At 39.0% G+C, this 25,512-nt stretch overlaps 3 protein-coding genes across 4 annotated transcripts; 2 read left to right on the top strand and 1 right to left on the bottom strand.

Annotated features, from left to right (window-relative positions):
• Positions 1-1,471: 1,471 nt before the first annotated feature.
• On the bottom strand, positions 1,472-10,506 carry septin10 (septin 10). Its single transcript, XM_014989010.2, has 10 exons — positions 10,343-10,506; positions 8,888-9,002; positions 8,538-8,733; positions 8,214-8,400; positions 4,629-4,790; positions 4,449-4,545; positions 4,170-4,338; positions 3,942-4,074; positions 2,830-3,008; positions 1,472-2,710 (listed from the first exon to the last, which is right to left on the bottom strand). The coding sequence occupies exons 1-10, from the start codon at positions 10,370-10,372 to the stop codon at positions 2,695-2,697; spliced, it is 1,284 nt and encodes a 427-aa protein (XP_014844496.2). The 5' UTR covers positions 10,373-10,506; the 3' UTR covers positions 1,472-2,694.
• Positions 10,507-10,650: 144 nt separating this feature from the next.
• Positions 10,651-16,662, top strand: sowahca (sosondowah ankyrin repeat domain family Ca). The gene is made up of 4 exons (XM_014988983.2): positions 10,651-12,119; positions 13,016-13,395; positions 13,499-13,888; positions 14,598-16,662. Exons 1-4 carry the CDS (start codon positions 11,759-11,761, stop codon positions 15,051-15,053), a joined length of 1,587 nt encoding a protein of 528 aa, XP_014844469.2. The 5' UTR covers positions 10,651-11,758; the 3' UTR covers positions 15,054-16,662.
• A 2,075-nt stretch (positions 16,663-18,737) lies between these two features.
• Positions 18,738-25,101, top strand: akap17a (A-kinase anchoring protein 17A). 2 transcript variants are annotated; one of them, XM_088001826.1, is made up of 7 exons: positions 18,738-18,902; positions 19,331-19,662; positions 20,093-20,311; positions 20,408-20,620; positions 21,510-21,658; positions 21,938-22,178; positions 23,180-25,101. In XM_088001826.1, the coding sequence occupies exons 1-7, from the start codon at positions 18,896-18,898 to the stop codon at positions 23,984-23,986; spliced, it is 1,968 nt and encodes a 655-aa protein (XP_087857952.1). In that variant the 5' UTR covers positions 18,738-18,895; the 3' UTR covers positions 23,987-25,101. The 2 variants fall into 2 exon arrangements, with proteins under 2 accessions (XP_087857952.1, XP_087857959.1); XM_088001833.1 differs by having other exon boundaries at positions 18,739-18,902; positions 19,321-19,662.
• Positions 25,102-25,512: the final 411 nt, after the last annotated feature.

Raw genomic sequence — 25,512 nt, 5'->3', positions numbered from 1 at the left:
CCGTCTTCTCTCGTCTATATCTTATCGCGCCCCTCTTCTTCTCCAACCAAACACTGACATGGATGAGGTGTGTAATTGGCAATTTCAGAGCATCTCCAGCACAACCCCCTCATGACATGACAACCTCATCTGCCTACAAGTCGAGGCCGTCTTCGATCATCACCTCCATTTGCATTTAGAGTGACTGGCAAAAAGGTTGCCGGGGTACGTGTGCGGGAATGTGCGCCTGGATTTATGCTCATTCAGAAAAACTTGACTTTAAACGCAGATATTTTATATTGGAGGTGAGCGGGCGGCTAATTTAGATTTTCTGCAGAGCCAAGATAGTGTTCGCCTTCTCCCGGAATAAAACTTGCGCTCTTACTCACAAACAGGCCTTTGCTGTGCTTTTGGCTCAGAGAAAAGCTTCTCCTCTGGGTGTCCTCTTCTCTGCCTAACGATAATAGCGGGGTTGCCACAGGCTCCTGCAGGGAATCAATCAGCGTTCCTCAGCTTTTACACCAAGCCCGTCTGTCCACCTGTCTGCTTGCTGGCATTTAAGTCATTTGAAGGGCAACAGAGCCAGAGGGTGAGACACTGCAGCGTACAAAACCCTCACGCACAAAACAAGATAATCCTCCTGTAAATGTGTGTGCTCTTAAAAAAAGTGAAGAGGTGGGAAAGGGAAAGCTTCTTTAGCCCTTTACAGCAAAAGGAAAACCAATAACCCTCCTGACACATGCAGGGCATGTCAGCTTTTGAAATAACTTATTTTCTGTCAGAATGATGCTTTATATCCTTGCGGATAAATACCATATAACTGATTAGTACTTTAATTATTTTTAATCTTGTTTTTATTTCAAAAACCAACACAATTGTAGCCTCTATTTTATGTCTGCAGCATTTTTTTTTCTCTGACATTTATGTAAGATTTGGGATAAAACATTGACCTTTTAGGGAGTCATGCAGTTATTGGGTTTTATTGGGTTTCATCTGTCAAGAAAACATGACATGGACGTTAGCATCCGAGTTGGGAGAGTGGCAAAGTGTCAGTTTGATGGATTTCTTTTTGGATTCTGGATTAATCATCAGTTCTGTTTTTAAAGATTTCAAGACCGGAATAGACCTACAGCCAATAGATTCTTTGTCCAATCACATATTTTATTTTATTTACTAGTTTTCGATTTGAAATCCAAGGGTCTTTTTTTTTGTAAAATTATTTGTCAAAAAGCCAAAAGTACACCTGTTTTGTACAAACAATAAAAACGGTAAAACATAGAAGGGGGTGAACACTTTTTATAGACATTGGAAATAATTCAACATCTTGTATGTAAATCCAATACTATCCCAGAATGTTGGATGCATTAATCATTTCTACACACATCAAATATATTTTGCTGTAAATTACTTATTTTAATAACCTAAATTAAAGTTGGCATAGATTTACCCAAAACTTCTGCCAAGGTGGACAAAAATAGGCAAACACAATGTGTCATGACAAAAATACAAGGATTTATTTAAAAAGCAAAAAAGATTCCAAATAATACTGTTTACTCCGTAAAAACAAATGTAGTAAACTGATGTTTGTGGCAGTGTGTGGGTAGTGTATGTCTAAGTTTCATACATTTAAGGCACTAATATTTGTAAGCACAATTGTCAGAAAGTATCAGTAAAAGTGAGTCAAACCAGCACCACAGTGTTCAGTTTTAGATTTACAGTACAAAGTAAAATGAAAATATGGATAAAAAGGAAAAACACAATCCTTCTATTAGTTTTGCTCCCTCAACATTGATACAATATAATGCATAGTTTACTCATGATTTGCAGCAAAAATCCACTGTTTGTGGCAGTGAAAAAAGGCAGTGAAAGAAATATGTTCATAAATAGATCCTGTAATATATTCAAAATCAAAAAATAAACTTTAGCAATCCTAGTTTCAGAAAATCGTAGCATCTCTAAATCCACAGAAATGGAGAAAAGTCAGGAGCAAGCACTTCCCTTTGGAAACAACTACAGGGGGACAAACACAAAAGATCTTTCTACAAAACTCAAAGCAAAAAAAGGAAAAAAAAAACAAACATAATGAATGCCCTTTGACCTCATTTTTAAAGATGAATGTAGTAAAATATCTTTGAGAAAAGGTATCGAAGTTTAAACTCTTAACATATTTCAAAGATTAAGGGGAAATCTAATTCAGGAAGACATGTATGATGTTTCCAACATACATATAAAAAAAAAATCAAAAACGAAGAAAAATGACCTGTTAGTTGGATTGTTAACATACTGACAAGGGAAGAACTCTAGAAAGTCTGAAAAATGACACAATGGGACAAAAGAGGGAGAATAAGCAACTTATGTAGAAAAAATACCAAAAATGAATTTTTGTACCAGTCTAAGTGATTTGTAAACAGCATTTGAAATGGTTTTTCTTTAGCCTGGCCAAAAAAAAAAAAAGAGGATAAATACAAAAACAAAACAATACAAACAACCCCCCAGCCCGAAGAATTTAAAAGAGATTACAAATACCTCAGAAGATAGTGTACATAGGTTTTTGGAAACTGTGTTTAAACTTTGGCAGCTCAAGCTAATACATGGTACAGCCGTGGGTGCTGTGTTTTTTTCTCGTTAGTGTCGTGGACTGGCTTAAAAGAATGTGGACAAAAGGCCACTGGTTATAATGGCCATAATGATCTGCACTTCGGACCTCTTACATCTTCACATGAAGCCAGAACTGAAAGACAGAATAAAAGAGACAGATTAAGACAAAAAAAAAAAAAAAACAGCTCAAAATTCGCCATCAGTGCCGACGTTTGCTGAGCCATAAGGCATAAGCAGAAGAGTTCCACCCACTTCTTCCGGTCCTTGTCTTTCTTCCCGTTGACCGTGAAGCCCGGAGGCTGAAGCAGCGCAGCCGCAGTTTTTCTATTCCCGAAAGAAGTCAGGTCGTTGTCCAGAATACGCTTCTTCTCCTCGAGAGCTGCTTTCTCCTCCGCATGCAGACGCTTCAGCTGCTCGAAACGACCCTGCAGCTAAAACGCAATAAAAACAAACAACCCAGAAAACACATTTTAGAAACATTAGAAATGTGTAAATGGAACAAAAGTAAAATTGTTTTTTGTTTTTTTTTTGTTCTTGACTGAAAAAACAAAAAGAAGCTTAATTTTATAAGCCGATTCATCAGGAGCACTTATCCAGTCGGCTTATGAGGCTTTTTCCTAATCTAAACAATCTAGCATCATTGTTCGGCTTGTGTTATGATTTTTGTTTAAACATTTAACCATTATTATCAGAAATTGTGCAAGTCTTTTGAATTGGTTGTTTCCCTAAAACAGAATCAGCTTTTAAAAATAACCCAGACATTTTTGACAGAGTTGCAAACAGGCTGACCAACGTACTTCATGTCAAGCTTTATCATTTCATTTCACAACTCAGTTCTGAAGTAACTACTTTTGCCCACGATTCAACCATTTAGCAGTTAAGCTGTGCTGAAGTCATACAAAGTAGAGGTAATCCTCCTTCATTACTCCACCCACTTTGTTCGATGAATCAGTATCACTTACAGCAAAAACACCCAACAGAATGATGCTGCCACTTCCGTACTTGACAGTAACATATTTTCTCCTTGAATCCTCCAAACAGCTCAATCTGTTTGGTCTGACATTCATAGAAATACAAAATGGAGTGTACATACATATACATGCTGGGTGATTTGTATTAAAGTCAACCCTATGGACCTAATGTTTTCCTATTATTTATCAAAGTTGCCTGTTGAAAAAACATTAGATTCTGCAAAAACAGTCTAAATGGGTCATTAAAAGCCCCACATTTATGTAACATTGATGACAAAATATTTGGTTACAACAACCCAAACCCAAAAGGTAAATAACAGATAGCTAGAATTATATTAATGGGCAGTCACGAAACATTAAAGACATTTTGCCAGGTATCGTATATTTACATACCTCCCTCTCAGCCTCCTTCAGCTCTGCTTCCTTCTCCTTCACCCTCTGCACAAAAACTTGCCTCATCTCGTCCTCCCTCTTCTGCAGCTCAGCCAGGAACTCCTGACGCTTGGCCTCATACGTCTGCTGTAAACTGTGAAAAACAAAATGTGTTTAGACTTTAGGTGCAATCGACGAGCTGGCTGCTGCAAGCAGGTGGAGGCGTTCTGGAGCGTGTGGGCCGCTCACCTGACAGGTTTGCACTCCGGGTCCGTGTCCTTAAATCCCATCTCCTCTAATTTGCAGCGCCGGTAAAGCTCATAATGGCGTGTGTGGGTTTGCTCTCTCAAGTCTTCCATGTTTACACAAATGAGCATCTCCCTCAGTTTCACAAAGTCACAATGGTGCTCGTTTTCCACTAGGAGAAAAATGAAATTACTTTCGTTTGAGCCGGATTAGAACAGAAAACGGGTGGAATGACACAGTCTGTTCCGTTGTGGCTGAAATACAAATCCACACTGATTCTACCTTGAACAACGCCCCATGGATACTGGCGAGCTTTCACCATCTTATTGCCAACACACACTTCCTCTGTGCTGCCTACGACAGCAAATGGGAGATGGCCCTGAAAGAACGTAATAAATTCAATAAATTATTCGAAACAACAAACTGGACCCAGGTAAATTACTCACAAATGTACTGACTTACGTTCATAGTGGTGTTGACCTTTGCCACGGTCTCATCGTCAAGCGGGAACTGGTAGATCTGAACGCCGTTGCTGACCAGTTCGCTCATGATTTTGATCTTGAACTTGTGCAGCTCGCTCTTACTGATGGTGTCCGCCTTGGCAATGACTGGAATTATGTTCACCTGAAGCAAGAGAGGGAGAACATTGTGGATTAACAAAACAACATCAACAAAAAATATTCTTACTTTCTTTATGTTTTGCAATATTTACAATTTCTGAACAAGTCATTCCAGACAGTCGAAAAACTTCACAGAAATCAGAATCAAAGCAACACGTCACAGTAATGGGTTAAAATCAAGGAGCCTTAGTAAATCAAAGATAAATAATAGCATTTAAATAATGTAAAACCCACTGAATTTATTGAGGAGTTTTAGATTTTTGTTCTTAAGAAAACTGAAGAGAAAAAATGGTCTGTAAAATAAATAAAAAAAATCATATTTAGTTTTATTCCGTTTTGTCTACATAGAAACTCTGTTGGAGTCATAAGTAAACACAACTCAGAAAAACTCATGTGTCCCACTGCTTCAGGAGCCACAAGTGGCTCTTTAGACCATCTGCAGTGGCTCTTAGTGGTGCAGTGGGAAGATGTGATAAAGAGCCAGCTAATGTATTTAAATGAAGATTTAATAACAAATGCAGGTAAGCAGTTCATTAGCAGTTTATTCTATTGCAATAGACTAATTGCAATAAATATCCACAAAAAGAATGATTCTAAATGTACCAGTAACATTCTCTTGCATATTACTGGTTCTAATATGTAAACTTTGGAGGAAAAAATTATTTTTTATAGGATTTTCTACAAATATTCACCCAAGTTATTGAAAAGATGTTGGTATTTTTTTGTTTGGTTTAAAATCTAAAAACAGACATAAATGACGGATATTTAAATGCAAGAACACATTGTCTGTAGTAGATATTTATCAAAAATTATAAACTGTTTTTATTTCAAGTGGTTGTGTGACGTTTGCATCCCTAAACAAACCTTAATTAGCTGGACTGAAGGTAAAATGTCTTTCATTTACAAAAGGTTGCAGAACCCTGGCATAGATAAATAAAAGGAAAATATTAATACAGTATGTCCTAAATTTTCTCATCTGACTGTGATGAGTAATGAGTTAATGTCCAACTTATGAGTAGACCACTTTAACTACATGTAAACAAACTACCTTATTCATGGCTTGAGTTTAAACAAAACCTAAAAAAAAAAAAAAAAGAATTCATGTCTCTTTTTAAATCTAAATCTGTTTTAAGATATGTGTAATATAAACCATGTTTTATATGTTATTTCAGGCCCACCCGTTCAATCACCCCACATTCCTCTCTGTCATCTCACCGTCCCATAGAGGGGCTTGGAATGGGTTTCTGCCACCGGGCGAGCTTCTGGGTCAGACCACACAGCCGTACACACACACATGCAGAACACACACTGCTCCCAGAGGAGAAAACAAAACGATGCTAGATCTGTTCCAACAGCTGTCTGAGTGACTGACTGACTGTCACTGCAGCAGACTCAACAATTGGCTCTGTGTGTATCCGTACAGTGACACAAAAGGACAACTCGAGTGTGTGTGCGTGACGTGGTTCCAGCATTCCCCTTTGCTCTTTCTATTCCTTTCACACGCAAATCCAGAGTTACTGCCACTCCGGAGCAACGAAACCACACAAAAACTCACAGACGTAGCTACACACACACACACAGACACACAGATGGAGAGAGCGCGGGGGGGGGAGTGAGCGAGAGCATGGGAAAGTTTCTGACCACTTCAAGAGGGATGGGGAGGGACAGAAAGGCTGATAGTGAAGCTCTCCCAACATTCACACAATAAAACCACCACAGCATAGTTTCTTCTGAAACCATTTCCTCTTTTCTCTGAGGCACATTGGTTCAACACAAGACCTCAGGAAGCATCATATTACAATTTAAATCTTTATATAAAAAGGTTTAGGTTTATTTATCTAAAGGAAATATGCAACAGACTGGCGACCTGTCCAGGGTGACCCCACCTCTCGCCCAGAACGTTAGCTGGAGATGGGCACCAGCAACCCTCCCGACCCCACTGAGGGACAAGAGTGTAAGAAAATGGATGGATGGATGGAAGGAAATATTCATTCACCAGAAAATCTTGCTGTTAAACTGCTCACTGATTAAAACAAATACAGGGCTCCAGATGGATTTACTTAAATCAAGTTCAACAGCTGTTTCAGCTTTCATTTAAAGCCTTTTCATTTATTACTTTCCTCCAGAGTTTTGAATTTTATTACTCCTAACCATCTTTTTATTAAATATATAAAACATGTGTAGTTAAATAGATCATTTCACTGACAGTTTAACTAATTCATGTTTACCAATGCATTTCTATCTCACTTTCTTTTTTTGTCCTACTACTAACATTAGGGGATCAAAAAAAAAAACAAACACAAGGCTGCATTCGCCTGTAGCTTCAATATTAATTACCCCTCCTGCTCTTACTGTTCTGAAGCCGAAACGATGAATTACTGAATGACAGGTGATATGATGCTCTCATCTTTTCAGATGGCGTTCATTATGGCGCCCATGGCTAAACAATCACTGGTTAATGGTCGCCTTCAATCACCGCAACATGTTTGTGTAATTTAATCTGCTGGAAAAACAGACCCTAGGCAACAGGAGATAAAAACGACTTCATTCCATCTCTGTAGCCTGAGATGTGGTTTTAGAGGAGTGACCACAGATTAGGCACAAAACACTTCCTGGAAAATCTTTCGGATTTCTACACACTTTTACTTTCAAAATGTTACATTTTTAGACTTTCCGATATTGAGATATTAAACCTTATTTCTGGATTATTTTTTGTTAAAATTAAAAATTTAAGGTCCAAAATGTCAGACGCGTAAAATTTGGTTGTTTTCATCTACTTTGTTTGGAGATACTGGCTAAGCTTTTCTGTGCGTCAAACTCTCTTCTTACAGTTTGTTAGCTACACAACACAATGGTGTTGGGGTTTTTTTGTATTTGTTCATTTAAAAGCAAATCTCAAGTCAGTTCTATACAGGTCACTTTTTATTATCTTCTCTTGACTGAAGCAAACGGAGAACGTTCCGAACCGTGACTGAAACCAAGGTACACAAAAAAACATGACTTTTGTGTGCCATTACACTCCTAGATAAGGGGTGTCTTCTTCTTTTCTCTTGTTTTCCTTTTTTATTAAATTCTCTAATTTGTGTTCTATTTACCAATTCCAGCTGATCCACTCAGTTAATTAATTAATATAATACAGACATTTAATATAGTATAAAGATAGTATATCTAAATGTTGCTCCTTTCCTTTGCAACACTTATTTTTTCATTTTGGCTTTGAGTTGGATGAAATAAAAAACATCTCCTGCTAGACTCCTCTAGATCTAAACCTTTCTAGTGCCTAATTCGCAATAATTCATATCCAAGCTACTGCCTGTAGTGAAAGAAAGAAATGTCCAATCGCAATTACTGTAAGATTTGAACTTTAACAGAAATAACCTCAAGATTAAGCTTTCCCTAATGCCAATTTCTGTACTTTATGTCCTACCTTGCTGTCCAGCTTCTTCATTGTAACGAGGTCCAGGGATTTGAGCGAATGACCCGAGGGGGAGATGAAGTACAGGCAGGCATGCACTCGTGAGTCATGGTAGTTGTGCAAAGAGCGCTTGATTTTCAGCTCCTCCTGAAGGTAAGTCTCAAATTGCTTATCAATGTAATCCACCACCGGTTGATAGCTGCAGGACAAAACAACAAACATCAGTGTCAGTCTGCATACACAAGCTCAATCCCACTGTTACTACATTTAAGTGAAGTTATAATCCTTGAGTGAGAAACATCTTAGTTGAGACCCACAAACAGTTCTTAGTCAGACCTTTCTTGTTTGTTCATTTGGTCCCCAAAGCCAACGGTGTTGACCACAGTGAGACGGAGCCTGACGTTGCTCTCCTGCAGGTCGTAGGTCTGAGCCCGCAGCTTCACCTGAGGTTCAAAGTGGGACGACTCAAAGTTCTCAAAGTTGGTGTTAAACAGTGTGTCCATCAGTGTCGACTTGCCAATACCAGTCTCACCTGGAGAAAAAAAAATAAAGATTTTTCACTTTTTAAAATTGATGAATGTTTTTTTTAATATGAAATGTATTCTCAACAATTTATATCATTAAATTAGGAAATTAAACAATTACTGGTAAATGTATGACTACAGCAGATAAATACGATAAAGTACCGATGCAGAGAATATTGAAGCAGAAGCCCTGACTGATGGACTTGTTGACAAGCTGATCTGGGAGACTGTCAAAGCCGACATGGCCAGCTAGGGACAAGGGCCGGGCTCCTTTATCCTGTAGAAAAAATTATACAGAAAAAGATCATTAAAAAGCTCATACAACTATGTCATCTCAAAAATTATATTTAGACATATTTGCACATATAGTCTGGTAATCGCCACCTGCTGCAAAGTCACAATTTGAGTCCATATCTGCTCTCGCATCTGTGACAAAATGCCAAAGATAAAAATTTGACATATAAAAAAGGTCATTTGTAGCTAAATAATTGTCAAATCCATTAATAATGTAAAATGTGAAAGCTAAAAGACAAAAAAGGCAAGTGCAACATCTAATCTACATCAGATGATCAATATTTAATATGGATGTCTCTAAGACATAACAAAACAGTTATTGTAAAGTCAAACTGCGTAGCCGGTGACATTTAAATAAATGAAAAGAAAATTAATTTCTGGCTTGCAGCAAAACACCAAAACACACACACAAAAAAAACACACACAAGAATCAATACATTCCCCTAAAAACTGGCAAGTTAGCAAAGCTTTTAATAGTTTGATGTCAAAACATTATTGAATGTGACATAACCTACAGCAACCCATCAACTGATAATGTTATCAAGTAAAAAAATGTAAGAGTTGAATAGTTTTTGAAGTCACAGACATTATAATTTTGAGTTGTTAAAGTCAAATTAGTTAATTTGAGGCATATAAAGAGTTAAAATGAAATAAACTACAGGTCGCAGGAACATAAATGGTCATATTAAAGTATGTGTATGCTTATTACATTTAAGGTATGTTGCAGTTTTTAAGATCCCTTTTAACATAAAATAATATCCACCATAGTATTTTTATGTTTATAAAATATGTTTCAAAATGCTGGCAGCTAGAAAACTTTGGTTTCCTTAAACAGTTGTCTTTGGCCTGAGACTCCTCCATGACAAATTTCATTCAGAACTCTTTTACACAGTTCTACTGCTTATACACATACGGTGACTAAGATAACTTTTTAAAAAGTTTGCAAATGTAAACTTTAGTTGATTTTTGTGTCATTAACTGTAATACGTCGCACTAAATGCATATCAGTCAATATCTCGGAACATCAGTATTTGCCATTTGCTTACAATTCAGTGTTATGCTAACTAGCTAGCTCTTTACTTGATAAAAAAAAGAAAAAGCGACAACTACTTTGTTGTAAAATAAATACAAATAAAAAGTTCAATGACCACTATATATGTTAAATTGTAGTATAACTACACTGGTATATAAGACATTGAACTTTCAAAAACTTCAGGAACGTTGTAATGTTAGCTTTAGCTAACTTAATGATAGCCGTAGGACACTCCCTGCTCAACTGTCAAGAACAATCTTCTTTAAAACGCAAAGTAAATGAATGCTCACCGGCTGTCGAGCTACATCCGAGGAAGCCATAATTTTAGCAGAACTTAAACAGCCTGAGCAAACTCACAATTATTTCAACAAAACTAAAACAAAGCAACTTTTCAACCCCTCAGATTCTTTTCCAGGAGCGACTACACTCGACAACTAGACAGGCGAGACCAATCAAAACAATGAGGGGATTTGAGTATGTTTTGTTGTGAAATGTTGAAATATTTCAGCTTTGCTGAACTATTTCTAATTCATTGCTATAATCTACTTTAAGATGATATTTAAATTAGATCTAAATATAATTATGCGCCAAAAATGTGAAATTACTTTATGAAATCAAGCGTATGCACCCCTTCTTGTAAAGTGGTACAGCCCAGCTTAATTTTCGCAGGCGCTCCCTGTTTCTGTGCGACGTTGAGAAAAAAAAAATAGAATCTGACCTGAAATTTGCAGGTTAGACCTGAAAGAAAACAGTGAGTCAATATAAAAACAGTTAGCTGAATAATGACAATAACAATAGCAAAAATAACTTTTTAATAGATATTATTGTTGATATAGAAAAAAAACAAATAATTTTAAAAAGAAACAAACAAACAAGAAAACAGATTTAACACCCACCTCACAAAATGTGTGTGTGTGTTTTTTAAACAAAATAATAAAATAATAATGGCTCAATTATACTGTTTGGTACATTTTCGGACTGAAGGTGCGTTTAAATTCATTTTCAGCTGACTATTTTTCAATTTTTGTCTTTGGTCTTTAGATCCTGTTAAAATTGTTAATTTTATCTCTTCGTTTTGATTTTGTCATTTTTTTCTTGTTATTTTTCTTGTATGTTTTTGCACTTTTTAACTATTTTATTTCTACTTTAAATACATTTATTTTTATTTTTATTCTAATTCTTTATTAATTCATTTCATTATTTACAAAATCACGCCTCTTGGTTGATTTTTCAAATAAAGGTGACCTGGTTTGGCATACAATTTTAATTTGCAGATATTAACAATTTATGTCCCTATTAATACAATTACGCCTATTGAAATGCATAAGATAAAAGTATGCTAAAATTATTAATCAAAATTAGTTGAACGTAGTTCGATGTTCTTTCTACTCGGTAAGGAATAATGTACCGTCTGCCCTTCTTTGCATTTATTTAAAAAAAAAAAAGCAACAGCAGACAGAACTTTCCCATTTGCTGGAAGCCTGATCTGCAAGGAGCACGCAAACGCAGCATTCTCCATGTATGTCCAAGCGCGCCCTCTATTGACCAGAGTTTGGCATACAGGTCCTAGCAATTTAAATGAGAGGGAGGAGGAGATGCCGTCATCCGCTGTGGCTGAATCGACAAAATTAGAAAGACCATGGGTGTATTTGGAAAATCTGTTATGCCGCTAATCCATTTGTAACTGCGGTCACTCGGAGACGTTCATGAGGACGATGGCGTCCCAGCAGTGCACGATGCAAGCCGTGCACGAGTTCCTGTTGGAGAAAGGAGGGAGGGTCCGACAGATGGAGCTGATCGATCATTTCACAGCTCCTTGTGGCTGTAATGACCCTCAGAAAGAAGGGGCGGGATGGGAGTTGCTGAGCGGCATTGTTGACAGCGTGGGTTTTGTGGAAGTGGAAAACGGGGTAAAATTTGTGTGCTTAAATGGCGAGGGCTGCGAGGAGTCGGTGATGCGTAAGGACGCAGACGGCCACGTTGATGCGGAGTGCAACGGGAACATCCAGGAGACGCTGGACAACAAACAAGTGAACGGCAACCCTGATGAGGACAGAGAACCAGCAGGTGAGGGGGACGCGACATCATTTAAATGCGCCTATTATTTATTTATTTGTGTTGTTTATGACCTCTAAATGCCTGGACGATTACTTATTTAACTTAGAGTTATTATTATTTTAAGCTCAAGAAAATGTAAAGCATTTGTTGAATATTTAAAATTAATCAAAATTTTCTCGATCAGTAAAAGCCTTGCAAAGAAATTAAAGGAATCATTCAAAGAATAAGAATCTCATTAAAATTTGTTCTCAGTGAGCTGCAAAAGCAATATCACTACTGTACCTTTTTACATTTATGACCATAAACTAAAACGTCTCTCATTGGGATCTAATGTGATGGAGCATTGCAATGTGGGGCAAACAGTATAAATTGGAAGGTTATGGTTTCACAAATAAAATTCTTAAAAGTGTTGTGAATTTTCCTTGATGTCATAGTACAAACAAATCCATTTGGATTGTTGAATATTTAAACTTAATTTGTAAAGTCTAGCGAAGATAAGTATAAATGCTTTGGATTTCTTCTGTTATATTTAAAATATATTATTAATCCAAGGAAGATTAAGTATTGTTGATGACTTTGTCCATTAAAGAATCTCCTGTAGTAGTCTCTGCTACAATGACACAGAAGAAGCTTCTGACTGCAGACACTGTTGTTGCTTTGCTGTATCATAAAGAGGATGCTTAAGGCTGTCAAACATATCTTTCATTTTATATAGCATTCCTCATCCATCCTCATCTGTTTTGGTACATCATCCAAAACAGAATATGGTACAGATGTCAACTTACAATAACAAGCTCACAATTAAGTGCATGAGGTTGTGGAAACGGCAAAAGAAACGGCACTGTGTGTGCAAGCCATTGTTTTTTTTTTTCTCAGTTTAATAACACATTGTGATTGTCCTACAGAAGCATCAACCTCAACCAGTCTGGACAATGACCATCAGTCAAATGGCAATGAGCAACCTGCAGCACAGGCCCAGGGTAGCACCGAATCAGGTACTCCTACCACTGCTGGAGGAGGAGAGGTGAGGCTGAGGGACAGGAGGAGGCGAGAGTCTGCACCAGCTATCGGGACACACGACCTAGACCAGGCCCATGCTGCTGGCTCCCACAACCATGTGGTGAGAGGGACACGTCGGGTGTCTAAAGGATCCCAGCGAGCCATGCTGATCAGCTGCCTGTCTGAAGACAGCACACTGGAGGGGCTGGAGTCTGTGGGGGAAATACAAACACCGAAAGGAAGCCGCAGGAACTTCATAGAGCTGATGATGAGCAGCTCACCTCATGTGAGACATGCAGAAATAATGTTAACGTTTTACTGGTGTTGCATTCACTGTATTTGTATGTCTGAAATGAAAGCGTCTAAAGAGAACTTCCCGTACGTGGCAGGTTCGGAGGTCTCTGATCAACCGTGGCTCACGCATCCGTGACTCTGTGCGGAGTGACGGCGACTCATCGTCTGTCCTCTCCTCGGCCACAGACGAGGACAGCTCTTCTGTCACCCTGGACCCCCTTGAGCACGAATGGATGCTCTGCGCCTCAGATGGCCTGTGGGAGAGCCTGCAACCCATGTTGGCTGTCGAACCGAGTTTGGTTGCCAAAAGAGATTTTGTGACCGGCTTCACCTGCCTCCATTGGGCCGCGAAGCACGGCAAGGCTGAACTGCTTTCCCAGCTGCTGGACTTTGCCAAGGAGAACACTATACCTGTAAATGTGAACGCAAGATCAAGTGCTGGCTACACGCCGCTACACCTGGCTGCCATGCATGGACACACACAGGTGGGAAGCAGGGAGTGGGGTATCATGTGTTGCACTGCCTTAGTGTAGCTAAGTGCAGCTGCACATAATTACCAACAGTCTATCTGCTCAGTTAGAATTAGTGCCTTGGCTTGTAAGTGCAAACAGCACTTGTAATGGCTTTCTTTCAGCAATGGGTTTCTTCTTGCCACCTCTAAGATGCTACCAATCTTTCCTGTAGAGTTACCATGTGACTATTGGCCATTTTCTGATTAATCTTCTTGCCTGGCCTAGGTGGACAGTCATATCTTGGTAAAGCTGCATTTGGGGCTGTACTCTTTACAATTTTGAATGCTGAATTTGAAGAGTGTCCAAATGTTGTTTAATGTTGTTTTTACCTTGACTTTGCTTTGAACTCAACTCCAGCTGACCTGTCAAATGTGTTCTTTGGTCTTCATGAGACCAATTTTCTCTAGCATAAAGAAGTGGACTCGATTTAGTAAGATGGGTGAATTCTGGAGTTACCAGACTTCATTGCAGTTGACTGAATACAAATACATGGTATCATTTGTCATTTTTAATTGTGAAAGAAAAAAAAACATGTATCTATTTTTCCCTAGTTCAGTTATATGTGTTGGTCTATCCCATTGACATGCACTGAAATTTTGGGATTCTGATGTGAAAATGTTTGTAAAAATGGCAAGTGGTTGGAATACTTTTACAAGGACTAATGAGGATGTTTTACTGGCAGGTGGTTCGTGTGCTGCTCTCTGACTATGAAGCGGACCCTGAAGCTCGGGACTACAGCGGGAGGCGAGCCATCCAGTACCTCTCCCCACTGCTGGCTGCTGACCTGGAAAGGGAGGGGTTGGTAACCTCACCTGGACCGGAGTCGGATACCGAAAACACCAATGGTGGCAGCAGCAGAACGCGAGGCTGGAGGTTGCCCAAAGTCCTCCAGGGCAACCTGAAATCACTGCGACTGCTGACCTCACCGCAAGAGACGTCGGAGGAGTCAGAGAAGACCAAGGGGGGCTTGCAGAGGAAGTCGTCCCTGAGCCGGCTGAATGCCCGGCTGCATCGTGGGCGCCACCGAGCCCAGATCATCCACAGTGCCTCTTTCAGGGACACCGGGGAGGTAGGAAGAGAAGAAGAGCTGCCCAGGAGTCCTCTGAGAGCCAGACCACTGTCCAACCTGTTTGGATAAAGTTCTACCAGCAATACAGAATGAGCTTCATACATTTAAAATGTATACTATAAATCTGATAGGTCAGATCTCAAAATAATAAGACACAGAACATTTTTTGTTTATATTGCAGAAATTAACAGAAATAATAAAAATATGTTGTCTTGAATTAGTTAATTTTGTTCATAATGCAGTAGTTTTTGTTGAGCACTATTGTGGCAGAGCACAGAACATGTAGCATTTTATTGCACTTGGCAATACTTTAACTAAAAACTGTTTTTGTTTTTCACCTTTTTTAAAAGGACTGTTTAGGACCAGCTGAGGCGCATCACACAAGCCGACATTTTACACTGAAATTACTTTCCAGCAGGTTTATCTCAAAATGGCTCAAAATGTAGAGAAATAAAAGCCATTTGGATTGACTCCACTGTATTCTCTAAAACTATATCTCCGTTTTCAAAGTAATATATTTTTAGGGTGGAGTTTCTACATTCCAACTCCATGTAACTGGATGGTGCTCAAGTTTTTTTTGTATAGTTCTATAATGTTTTTAACGTAGCAGATTTTAATATTCAATCTTTTACAGACACCTTGTTTGCACTTGTCACTTTGAAGTTATTGGGGGTTGTTTTAGGACAAGCTGAAATACCTGAAATGTGTTTCAAGTTTTAAGTCTTATCTTTAAATTTAAATTATACCTCCATCCCACTGAATGCATCTGATTATATAACTTTTCCCATTTATCTTCACTTTAAGTTAATATATAGTTTCTACCAAATAGAAAAAAAAGCAAACAGAGATTGACATTCCTTTTCTTTAACAGAAATAAAAGAAAAGGCTATTGCTGTATGGTTTCAGTGTGGGAATGCACAGAGCACAGGATTCGTCTATTTTCTTCTGACAATTATGTAACTCACATTCACTGATATTGGTTCCCTTTTTCTTTAGTGACTTTTTAGTTGTGTCTTAATAGCTATTTAAGTTTTTAGGTACTACAAATGGTCACGAGATATATATGTTTTGGACCTTCAGCTCTTCATATGTTCAAAGTTTACAATTATGTTATGTCACATATTTGGAGCTTCTTGTTCAATTAATCAATCAATTTTGCAGAAAGACTATTTAGATGATTCTGGCTCTCGAGCAGATAAGTGATTCGTGTAAGAGGCTTCATACTAAAACGGGGCTCTCGTCTTCTATCCCTTATCAACGCAACCTTGCATTTACACAATTGATTATTATGTATTTATTTGCTGTATATTGATGAGTAGCACTGAGAAGACCTCCTGATTGGTTTCCCAAATATGTGAACCCTAATTGCTCAGTGACGCAACCCAGATTTCTTGAATGTTTTCTTTGTATTTTGTAGCATTTGTACTAAAATCATAGGACTATGTGTTGTTTTCTCTTTTTTTTTTCATTTAGAAATGCATAAACTAATGTTGGTTCTCGACTGCATGACATTTTGAGTGCTGCTCACTCCTTTTTCAATTGTGAATAGTTGTCAGTGTTGTTGGTGATATACTGTGAAGTTCTTCAGTGATGTGTGATCATTGTGAAAGAGCCACTCTGTCATTCTTGTTGTGTTTGACTGGTAAATGTGAAATAAAGCAATATTTGTTTACATTAATACATGGGTTTGGAGTCATTTATGAAATATATTCTGTTGTTGTCACTACAGCTAACACTGTTAAATAAGATATTTGCCATGTACACATCAGATAAGGAGACAGAGAGAGAGAGAAAGAAAGAGAGAGGACTGGTCTGCAAGTGGTCAGAGATGTGGCATGGAAAAGCCCCACATTTCCAAAAGAATGACCCATTTTATCTGCTTTGACTGCTGGCTGCCACTGATTGTGTTTGTGTTGTGGTGCTGAAGAATCGATGATCTGATGACCCCCTGGGTCATCTTTGGAGCTGCACATATCCACAGCTTCCTGTCTGTGAGCTGCACAGCAGCAGACATTTTCACAGCAATCTTTTACTCTGCCTTTTTAGAGTGTTTACATCTACCTGTTGTTCTGGGGGTTTTTTTAAATAATGTTGTATGCTGTTTCAAACAGTATGAGATTGAAGAGATGTTGTTTGGTTTTTGTACACCAAATCCAGAAAAGCCTTCCAGGGATCATGAAAAAGAGCCTGTGGAATCCAGTGTATCCCTGGGCAGCCTATCTATTCAATGATGACTGCTGATTGGGGCAGAACAGAGAGGCTGTCTGACTGCAGCTACTGACCTATATACACACACTGAAGGGGCGTAATGCCTGTTATGTAAATTCCTCTGCCATCTTTTCAGGGAAACTGTGCCAACTTTTTTGCCTAGGGGATTTTTTAGGCCTAATCCATGTCCGGCACATACACTCCTCTCTGGTTTTTGGCTGAACAAGTCACCATAGTGATCATGACATTATACAAAGCTTAATGAGTGAATGGTCGTTATTGAGACAAACGCTCACTTAGGCTTTTGTTTGTCACATGACCCACAGTGCTGTAAAAAGACAATTAGGGATTTCTGAAAACAATTTAAAAAATGATCCAGATTAATAATAATGAGACACACAGGAACATATTTTTGATATTCAAATGTCTTCATGCACCTTAAACAGTTTTACATTTTATCATCATTTTTCTCAGATTTTTATGTGACAGAGCAACACAATATGACTACCAGAAAAAAATATTGTCCAATCACCATTTTTTTTAAATCCCACAGTCTTTGTAAGGTAATAAAAGGTTTTATGCACTTACTTTGTCTCTTCCCATAAAATGTGTTATTACTGATTAAAGCAATTTTTATGAATTAGAAAAAGATACGTACAAAAGTCCCACCCCTTCACATGCGGTATCATTGAAAAGCCCTAAATGTCCTCTCCAGATACCAAAAGGAATTAATTCAGTAGAATGCAGGGGGTGGGAGATATTCAAGTTTAGAAACGTCCTCTACAGAGGACAAAAATGAACTACTGGTAGTCAGGAGGATATAACAAATATCCCAGAAAGCCAGAGAAAAGTTAGAGCTAAGGAAGATTTTTTTAAACATAAGAATCCACTCTGCGCACTACACTTACAGTCCTTTGAACATCTCCCGGAGAACTGTTCAAACCACCATGCAAAATTAGAAAAAGTATGGCACAACTGGAAACCTACAAAGAGAAGCAATATTTAAAGATTTGTTCACTGATGTTCACTATCCCATCTGACTGAGCTTGAGCTTTTTTACAATAAAGAATGGGCAAACCACTCTGTCTTAGGACGCAGAATAAAGTATTGAGTCAGTTGTCTGAATATGCATTTCATTTAAAACATAATTCTTTTCATCCCAAAGGGAAATTAAATATTGTTGTAACTCATATCCTTCGTGTACTTTCAAAATGTTGTGAATGGTGAAGGATTGGCAGGAAGGATCTCCGGTGGCAGTCTGTCTTGCAACAAATCCGAAGAAACAGCTGACTGGAGGCATTGTTGCTGTATGACAAATAGCAGAGGGTATTTTTACAATAACAATGATGACAACATCAGTTGTTGACAAGCAGTAATAATCCACCTCTTTTGCCACTCCTTAAATCTGGAACTTCATCTTTTTTCTCTCTCTGCTCTTTGGTCAGTCACTGAGATAAAGGACAGAATGTGCGGTCTCGTAAATGTTTAGCTATTTCTGTTGCGCCATACCAGGTGGTGTCGCTGTTTGTTAACACAGTCGCCGTGGCAGCGCTGTTAGACGTTGTTTCGGCGGAAGGTTAAAGTGCACTGCATTCATTTTGGTGCTGTGTTTAAGTCTCTATGGGTGATTTCTGTTCTGCGGTGTTTGGTTCGCTGTGCTGCGTTACAGTAACATCGCCACTGTTTTAGCAGGAGTGTAGCTGATGTTTGGTAGGTTGTACTTTTAAATAGTTACAGCTAACTTTATACACCGTAATATAAAAATAAACTGAGAGTTCTAAAGCTAGTTATAAAACAAGAAGCTAACTAGCTCCGGTGTCAGCAAGTGCCAACTCCTTTTGTTGAAACACTAACCGTCTTCACAGCTATCTCAAAACATGTTTAAATACTTAAACGTTTTATGAACTTTTCGTATAAGAGCCGTAGTTGTTTAAATTTTCAAACCTCGAGTTTGTTTGGATTAGCTAACGCTACATTTTAGCTAATATTGCTCGGCAAGTTAGGTTATAGAATTATTTGATATGAAAATCGCTCGATTTTCCTGCTCTGCCTTACCTCGTTAAATTGCATATATATTTTTTAGTAGTTTGGAGCCTTTTGCATTTAACCTGAAAGTCAACATTTGCAGCTATCCGCAGCAATGACCACCACCATCGTGCATGACACCACGGAAGCGGTGTGCCTGTCTGCCGAGCACAACCTGTACCTAAAGCCCATCGCCAAAATGACCATCAGCGTGGCTCTGCCGCAGCTCAAGCTGCCGGGCAAGAGCATCTCCAACTGGGAGGTGATGGAGAGAGTGAAGGCCATGGTGGCTCCGGAGCAGTTTTCAGCCCTGCGGATCTCCAAGAGCACCCTGGACTACATCCGATTTGAGGGGGAGGTAGAAAACAAAACCGTGGTAAAGAGCCTGTTGACCCGTCTGGATGGAAAAACCATAAAACTCAGCGGGTTTACTGATGTTCTCAAGGTAAGGCTGACACATTTTGCCTCAATAAAGGCCTTTTATGTTGCTTTTGCTCAGTGTTCTCTACTTTTGCTCATAAAACTGTGCTTTGATGTTCTGTTTGCAATAGTGAAAAATGGAAAACGTAATATTTGGTAAACCCACATTAACGGCTACTGAGGTTTAATGTTTTAAGTTTTACTTTTTTGCAGCACTTTGTGATCTATGTCTTTCATAGTGCTAAATAAAGTTTTATCTCTTTACTTACTGCCATAAATCATGACAGGCTTTTCAAAACTTACTTTCATCTGTTTATCCATTCATTTATCAATCCATTGATCTATCTGCCTTTTTTAAATGGATATTTCTTAACACTTTTGGAATTCATGTGAAGCTATGATGCTGCTCTTACACCAGAATTTCTCGACGTCTGTATCTGCCTCTCTCTGCTCAGGTTCGTGCAGTAGAAAATAAGGTGGATTTCCCCACACGTCACGACTGGGACTCCTTTTTCCGTGACGCCAAGGATATGAATGAGACTCTGCCGGGAGAAAGGCCGGATACCATCCACTTGGAAGGGCTCCCATGTCGCTGGTTCAGCCAGAGAAACAGCCAGTTCCCGGACCGGCCGTCTGAAGCGGTCCTCACTGCTGTATTCCAGGCGTTTGGAAAGGTGAAGATCGTTTCAGTTCTGAACTAAAAAACATTGTCAAATAAAACAGTTTATCAAGTTCTATTAAAACAATATACATGTCAATGTCGTTTTTAGGTTCGGCATGTCGACATCCCCATGCTGGATCCGTACAGGGAGGAGATGCTGGACAAGAACTTCAGTACTTTCAGCTTCGGGGGTCACCTGAACTTTGAGGCTTACGTTCAGTATCAGGAATACTGCGGTTTCACCAAGGCTATGGACTCTCTGCGAGGCATGAAGCTCATGCTGAAAGGAGACGACGGAAAAGCTGTGGCCTGCAACATTAAGGTACTGGAAGAGATCGAATGAGAATTTGGAAGTCAGTTGAACTGCTGATTACAATCTTTCTTTAAAAGCTGAAAAAATACACTCACAGTAAAAACATAGTGAGTGTATTTTTACCCTTCTTACGATTAGCAACCATTTATGTCAAGAAAAGTCGCACCGTGTGAGATGCCAGTAAAGCAAGGATCACACTTTATAAGCAAATAAAGATAATTGTGGCGTTAACATTTTTCAAATCAGTTTTGCACCTTTCTATATTAAATAATTTCATCTTTAGGCACATCTACATCTGGTGGTTATTTAATCATAAAAATCTCTGTAAGCTCTTTTGTCTGCATGTGTTATTTCAATTCCTGACAATTAGTTTGCTCTTTCTTCCTCATCTCAGTCATCCTTAAGAAAGCGAGAGCATCGTGAATGTCTTTTTCATCGACAGCTATCTCCTTCAAGGTCATAAATGTGACTTTCTTGTCTTTTTGCATTCCCTAAACTGTTTCTGAATTGCTGTAGCAACATTACAGCCAAATAGGGGTTTAGAAATGTGATTGTGTTAGTCAGGCACAAAGTAGCTTTGAGACCTTTTAAGGCAATGAGACGTGAAGCTGCATCATCAGTTAATGAACATCAGATTAGGCAAGTCTTCTAATCCATAACCTAAAGCTGAATAGTCTAAAGAAGGATGAAAACAAAACAGAAGAGCCCTTTATTAGTCTTTTGTGTCCAACAGTATCTCCTTACTGATTATAGATTATTGAGTAAAAGTATTTAAAACCATCATAAACTAGCTGGGCAAGATTCATTTAGATATCATGCTGCATTTCAGCTGGGAAAATAAATTTAGTTGATGAAGCTTTCTTGTTTTCTGTTTTTTTTTTTTTTTTTTTTAAATTAGGTTATATTTGACACCAGCAAGCACCTGAGCGACGCGTCTATCAAGAGAAGAAACCAGGAGAGGCTGAAGCTGCAGGAGCTGGAGAGACAGAGGGAGGAGCAGAAACGAAGGGAGAAAGAAGAGGAGGAACGGCGGAAGGAGGAAGAGAGGTATGGCGGAAATAAAGGAGGAAGTTCATCAAGAATAAGAACTTCAAAAAAAAAAACCACAAAATTATTTATTCTGCTTCAGAGATGCTGGTAAAAATTGTTTTACAATTTTAGACCTTGACAGCACTACAGAAACATTTTTTTTTCTAAGTCGTTTATTATGAAGAGCAGTCTTATTGTTCGTGAGTGTATTTATTTCCCTTTGAGTCACAGCTAAAAAATACTTCCAGCTGCGATGATTTTTCCGTGGAAAACATGGACATTTGATCATCTGTCCAGGAAACAGAGGGAGATGGAAGAGGAGGAGAAGGAGAGGAAGAAGGAGGAGAGGATCCGGAAGCGAGAGCAGAAGCTGCGGGAGAAGGAGGAGCGGAGGAATCTGAAGAAGGTGAAGAGGCAGCAGGAGCAGGAGCAGAAGAAGCTGCAGGTGAAGATCGCCATGGAGGAGAGAAGGCTGCTGCTGGCTCAGCGAAACCTGGAATCAATACGGCTCATTGCTGAGCTGCTCGCCCGAGCCAAGGTACTAAATGAACGCAGCACAGCTCTCAATTACTGTCCACCTGGTTACACTGCAGCTGCTGAAGGGTGGAACATTGTAATTAACCCCAGAAAGGACAAAGAGTTCATGCTTTAATGCTCAGAAGTAATAAATGAGTAATAAATGGGCACATTATATACTGCGGTATTGTACGGCTGCAGTAACGATTATTCTAGGAATCTAGTACAATTTTGATGATGCACCTTCTGCAGATTTTTTATCTAACCGCTTAAGCTTTTTTATATTAGCAATACATAAAAAATGTAAATAAACAAATGACTCAATTCCTTTTTTATACAAGAAAATAAACATTTTATTGCCTGAGATATAATAACCTAGCAATCCTTTAGTGAACGCTTGATCATTTTTAGTCAATGATGTGCCAGCGGCTAAAAAATAGTTCTAAAATTAACATGTGAAAAGCTCAGCCCTTTCTGCTTGACTTAGCATCAGTACAGTGTGTGGCTGATTTGTTCACAATTTTTTCGATGAACTAATTAATTTCTGAGTAGAAAAAGGTACTTAACAGTTTTTTTTGTACAGAATGTGAACCAGGTGAGGCCAGGTCTGCCACTTGAGATGTTCTGGGTAGAACATATTAATAGAGTTATATTTTCTTCATCTTAAAACCAAAATGTATATATTTTTTATTTGAATTACTTAATTACTGCTCTGTTTATTTCTTTCATCAAATTGTCTTCTTTTTGGAACTCCAGTTAACGATTAATCGGTTACTAAATTAGTCGACGATAATTTTGATAATTAACCATGATTAATTATCATGGTAAATTAATCGATTCGGACCTACTGCATTATATGGGTTCATCTTTAAGGATGCAGTTCCACAGTACAATTAGAACAGCAGGATTTTACTTTGGCCAACAGCTCGGTGATGCTTTACGTCTTGCATAAATATTCACACATGATTAACTTTCACATTCCTGTTTCTGACTTTACTGTGTTTGTGATTCATTTTCTCCCAGATCCTGAAGCAGCAGCAGCAGGAGAAGGAGATGGCTGAACGCAAAGAGCAGGAGAAGCTGGAGCAAGCGCGTCAGAAGGAGGAGCTGGCCCGTCTCCAGCAGCTGGAGGCCTGTCGGCGAAGGCAGGAGCAGGAGCTGCGGCGGGTGGAGGTGGAGAAGCAGCGGGCGCTGGAGCTCCAGCGGAAGGAGAACGAGCTGAGGGAGAGGCTGCTTTGCAACCTTATCAAGAAGAGCACAGCGGCTGCAGATCCACATGACCTGGCTGGCCCCCCGGCAAAAGCAGCGGCTCCAGATCTTAGCGATGTGATGCTCGGGGTCCTGGGTCGGGTCAATGGGGTGAAGACAGATGAAGGCAAAGAAAATCAAGTGTCTAGATTCGTGCAGTCTGAACTTCTGGAGAAAAACCAATCAAAGGAGAGACGAGGGAGGGATGAAAAGAAGGAAGAGTTTGTTCGAAGTGCACGCAGCGGGGAACGAGGCTGTGAAAGGAGCTCGCAGAGTCGAGGGGGAAGGAGGCGTCCCCAAAGTCCCAGTAGGAAGAGGCGGAGCTCGAGCCGGCGAAGGAGGAGTCACAGGACAAGCGAAGGCCGTCACCGGGGAAGGAGGTGCAGTAGCAGCAGGAGCTCCAGCAGGGGGAGGAGCCTAAGTAGCAGTGGGAGGAGCCACAGCAGGGGGAGGAGCCAAGGGCGTAGTCACCGCAGGTACTGCAGACGAAGGAGTAAGGACTACAGAAGCCACAGTCACCACAGCCGGCGATACCAAAGGCACAGCGACAGCAGGGGGCGGAGCCACTCCAGAGGACACTGAACGCAGCGGAGCAGCTTCACTCACGTCTCCCGTTTCTCTGCACGAGCCTGAAGTTCACCAAGCTTCAGAGGGAACGCAAGAGCCTAGAATATGTACAGAAAATAGTTTAATTTCATAGGTAAAACTTGAAACTTCACCACCAAAATGTTACCAGCTGTTCAAATAAGTCGTTGTTGTTGATGCACCGTTTTTAATTTTGTACGTGTGTTGTTTGTTTTGTTGGTTTGAGATTTCTTGACAAAATTTTCAACTAAGAAAACCTAGCAGAGTATTATAATCTGGTCTAACAGTGACATAAATTATATACAAGGTTCTTTTTTTTTTTTGACTGAAACTGGTCTTCAAATCACTTAATTTAATTTCTCAAGTGTTTCTTTTTTCCTTATTGCTCAACTGTGGAAAATAAACCAATGGATTCATAAGACTCGGTTTCAAATTCTTATTTAAATCAGTTTATACAGTTGGTTCCTCTACATGTTTTTCCTCCTTCAGGTGTGTGGACCGCTGGATTATAAGTTTCCTTCTGCTCTGCTGCAAACAAATGTTTCAGAAATGGCAAGTTATATTTTAAAATGTGTCCGACATCAGCTTTTGTGTTAAAGTAGAGCATGACCGTTGTCTTAATGGTGTGAGCCTAAAACAAACAAAACTAATGCAGACTGCTGTTAGAATGAATGTCACACTTAAGAGAAAGATTCTGCATCTTTTATTATTACAAGATTTCAGTGATTTTTTTTTATTTTTGTTTTAGAAAAGGCTCATTCAGGCGACTTTGGTTCTTGTCCAAATTAAAACAAGTTCATCAGTTTTACTGGGGATAAATCCACTACAAGAGCAACAGATGATTAAAATGAGTGGCTGCCTTCTGAAGTTTAAAATGAACAAATGCAGACCGAAAAGTGATTTCAATCTTTCTTTGACCTATAAACATTGTGTTGGATACATTTCTTAATTGGTCTTTCAGCTGAACTTGAAGAAACTAGATGTTTGTTTTGTTGACATTGCTTGTCATGGAAAAGAGAGTTCTGTATCTGCTTGTGGCTCACCCTGAACATGTCTTGCACACACTGGAAGTGGTGATAATAAAGATTTGAATTTGACAAACTTCAATGAAAGTTGTTTTCTTTACTGGGAGGTAAATGGGGAAAGTAAAAAAAAAAAGTGTCATTTTGGGTACCCTTTCACATTTTGAACAACGATGTAACCATAAAGTAGTTGTGATGTAGAAGGAAAAATATTCATGTATTTTTAGTAGAAATGACTTGGAAAAAGTGTGGTGTGTTCTTTAATTCAGCCCCCATCTTTAATTTGCACAACTATTTTTTTTTTTTGCTGCAGTTTCTGTTTGGTACAAATTTGACTCTCCAGCAAATTGAACTGATAGATAGAGGCTTGTTAGTTCAGGATTTAAAAAAAATCTATAGTACCTTTTTAAATGGACAATGCCAGACATAACAGTATTTTATCAGCTGTGTTATTTGCTTTCATTTTAACATAAGTGGGCAAAAACATCCAAAGACTTGGGC

This window comes from Poecilia mexicana, unplaced genomic scaffold (assembly GCF_051168715.1).
Source record: "Poecilia mexicana isolate PSO_F unplaced genomic scaffold, ASM5116871v1 scaffold_2, whole genome shotgun sequence".
NCBI classification, from domain to species: Eukaryota; Metazoa; Chordata; class Actinopteri; order Cyprinodontiformes; family Poeciliidae; genus Poecilia; species Poecilia mexicana.
Note: the sequence above shows the minus strand (reverse complement) of the source record. Positions and strands in the feature narration are given on the sequence as shown.

Coding starts and splice junctions, on each gene's coding strand:
- sowahca (XM_014988983.2), top strand. CDS start 11,759: ATGAGGACGATGGCGTCCCAGCAGTGCACGATGCAAGCCGTGCACGAG. Junction 12,120..13,015: donor TGAGGACAGAGAACCAGCAG/GTGAGGGGGACG, acceptor ATTGTCCTACAG/AAGCATCAACCTCAACCAGT. Junction 13,396..13,498: donor TGATGAGCAGCTCACCTCAT/GTGAGACATGCA, acceptor CGTACGTGGCAG/GTTCGGAGGTCTCTGATCAA.
- septin10 (XM_014989010.2), bottom strand. CDS start 10,372: ATGGCTTCCTCGGATGTAGCTCGACAGCCG. Junction 8,401..8,537: donor CAAATGAACAAACAAGAAAG/GTCTGACTAAGA, acceptor TTTGTCCTGCAG/CTATCAACCGGTGGTGGATT. Junction 3,009..3,941: donor TGAAGGAGGCTGAGAGGGAG/GTATGTAAATAT, acceptor ATTGCGTTTTAG/CTGCAGGGTCGTTTCGAGCA.
- akap17a (XM_088001826.1), top strand. Junction 19,663..20,092: donor GGTTTACTGATGTTCTCAAG/GTAAGGCTGACA, acceptor CTCTCTGCTCAG/GTTCGTGCAGTAGAAAATAA. Junction 20,621..21,509: donor CTGTGGCCTGCAACATTAAG/GTACTGGAAGAG, acceptor TTTTTAAATTAG/GTTATATTTGACACCAGCAA.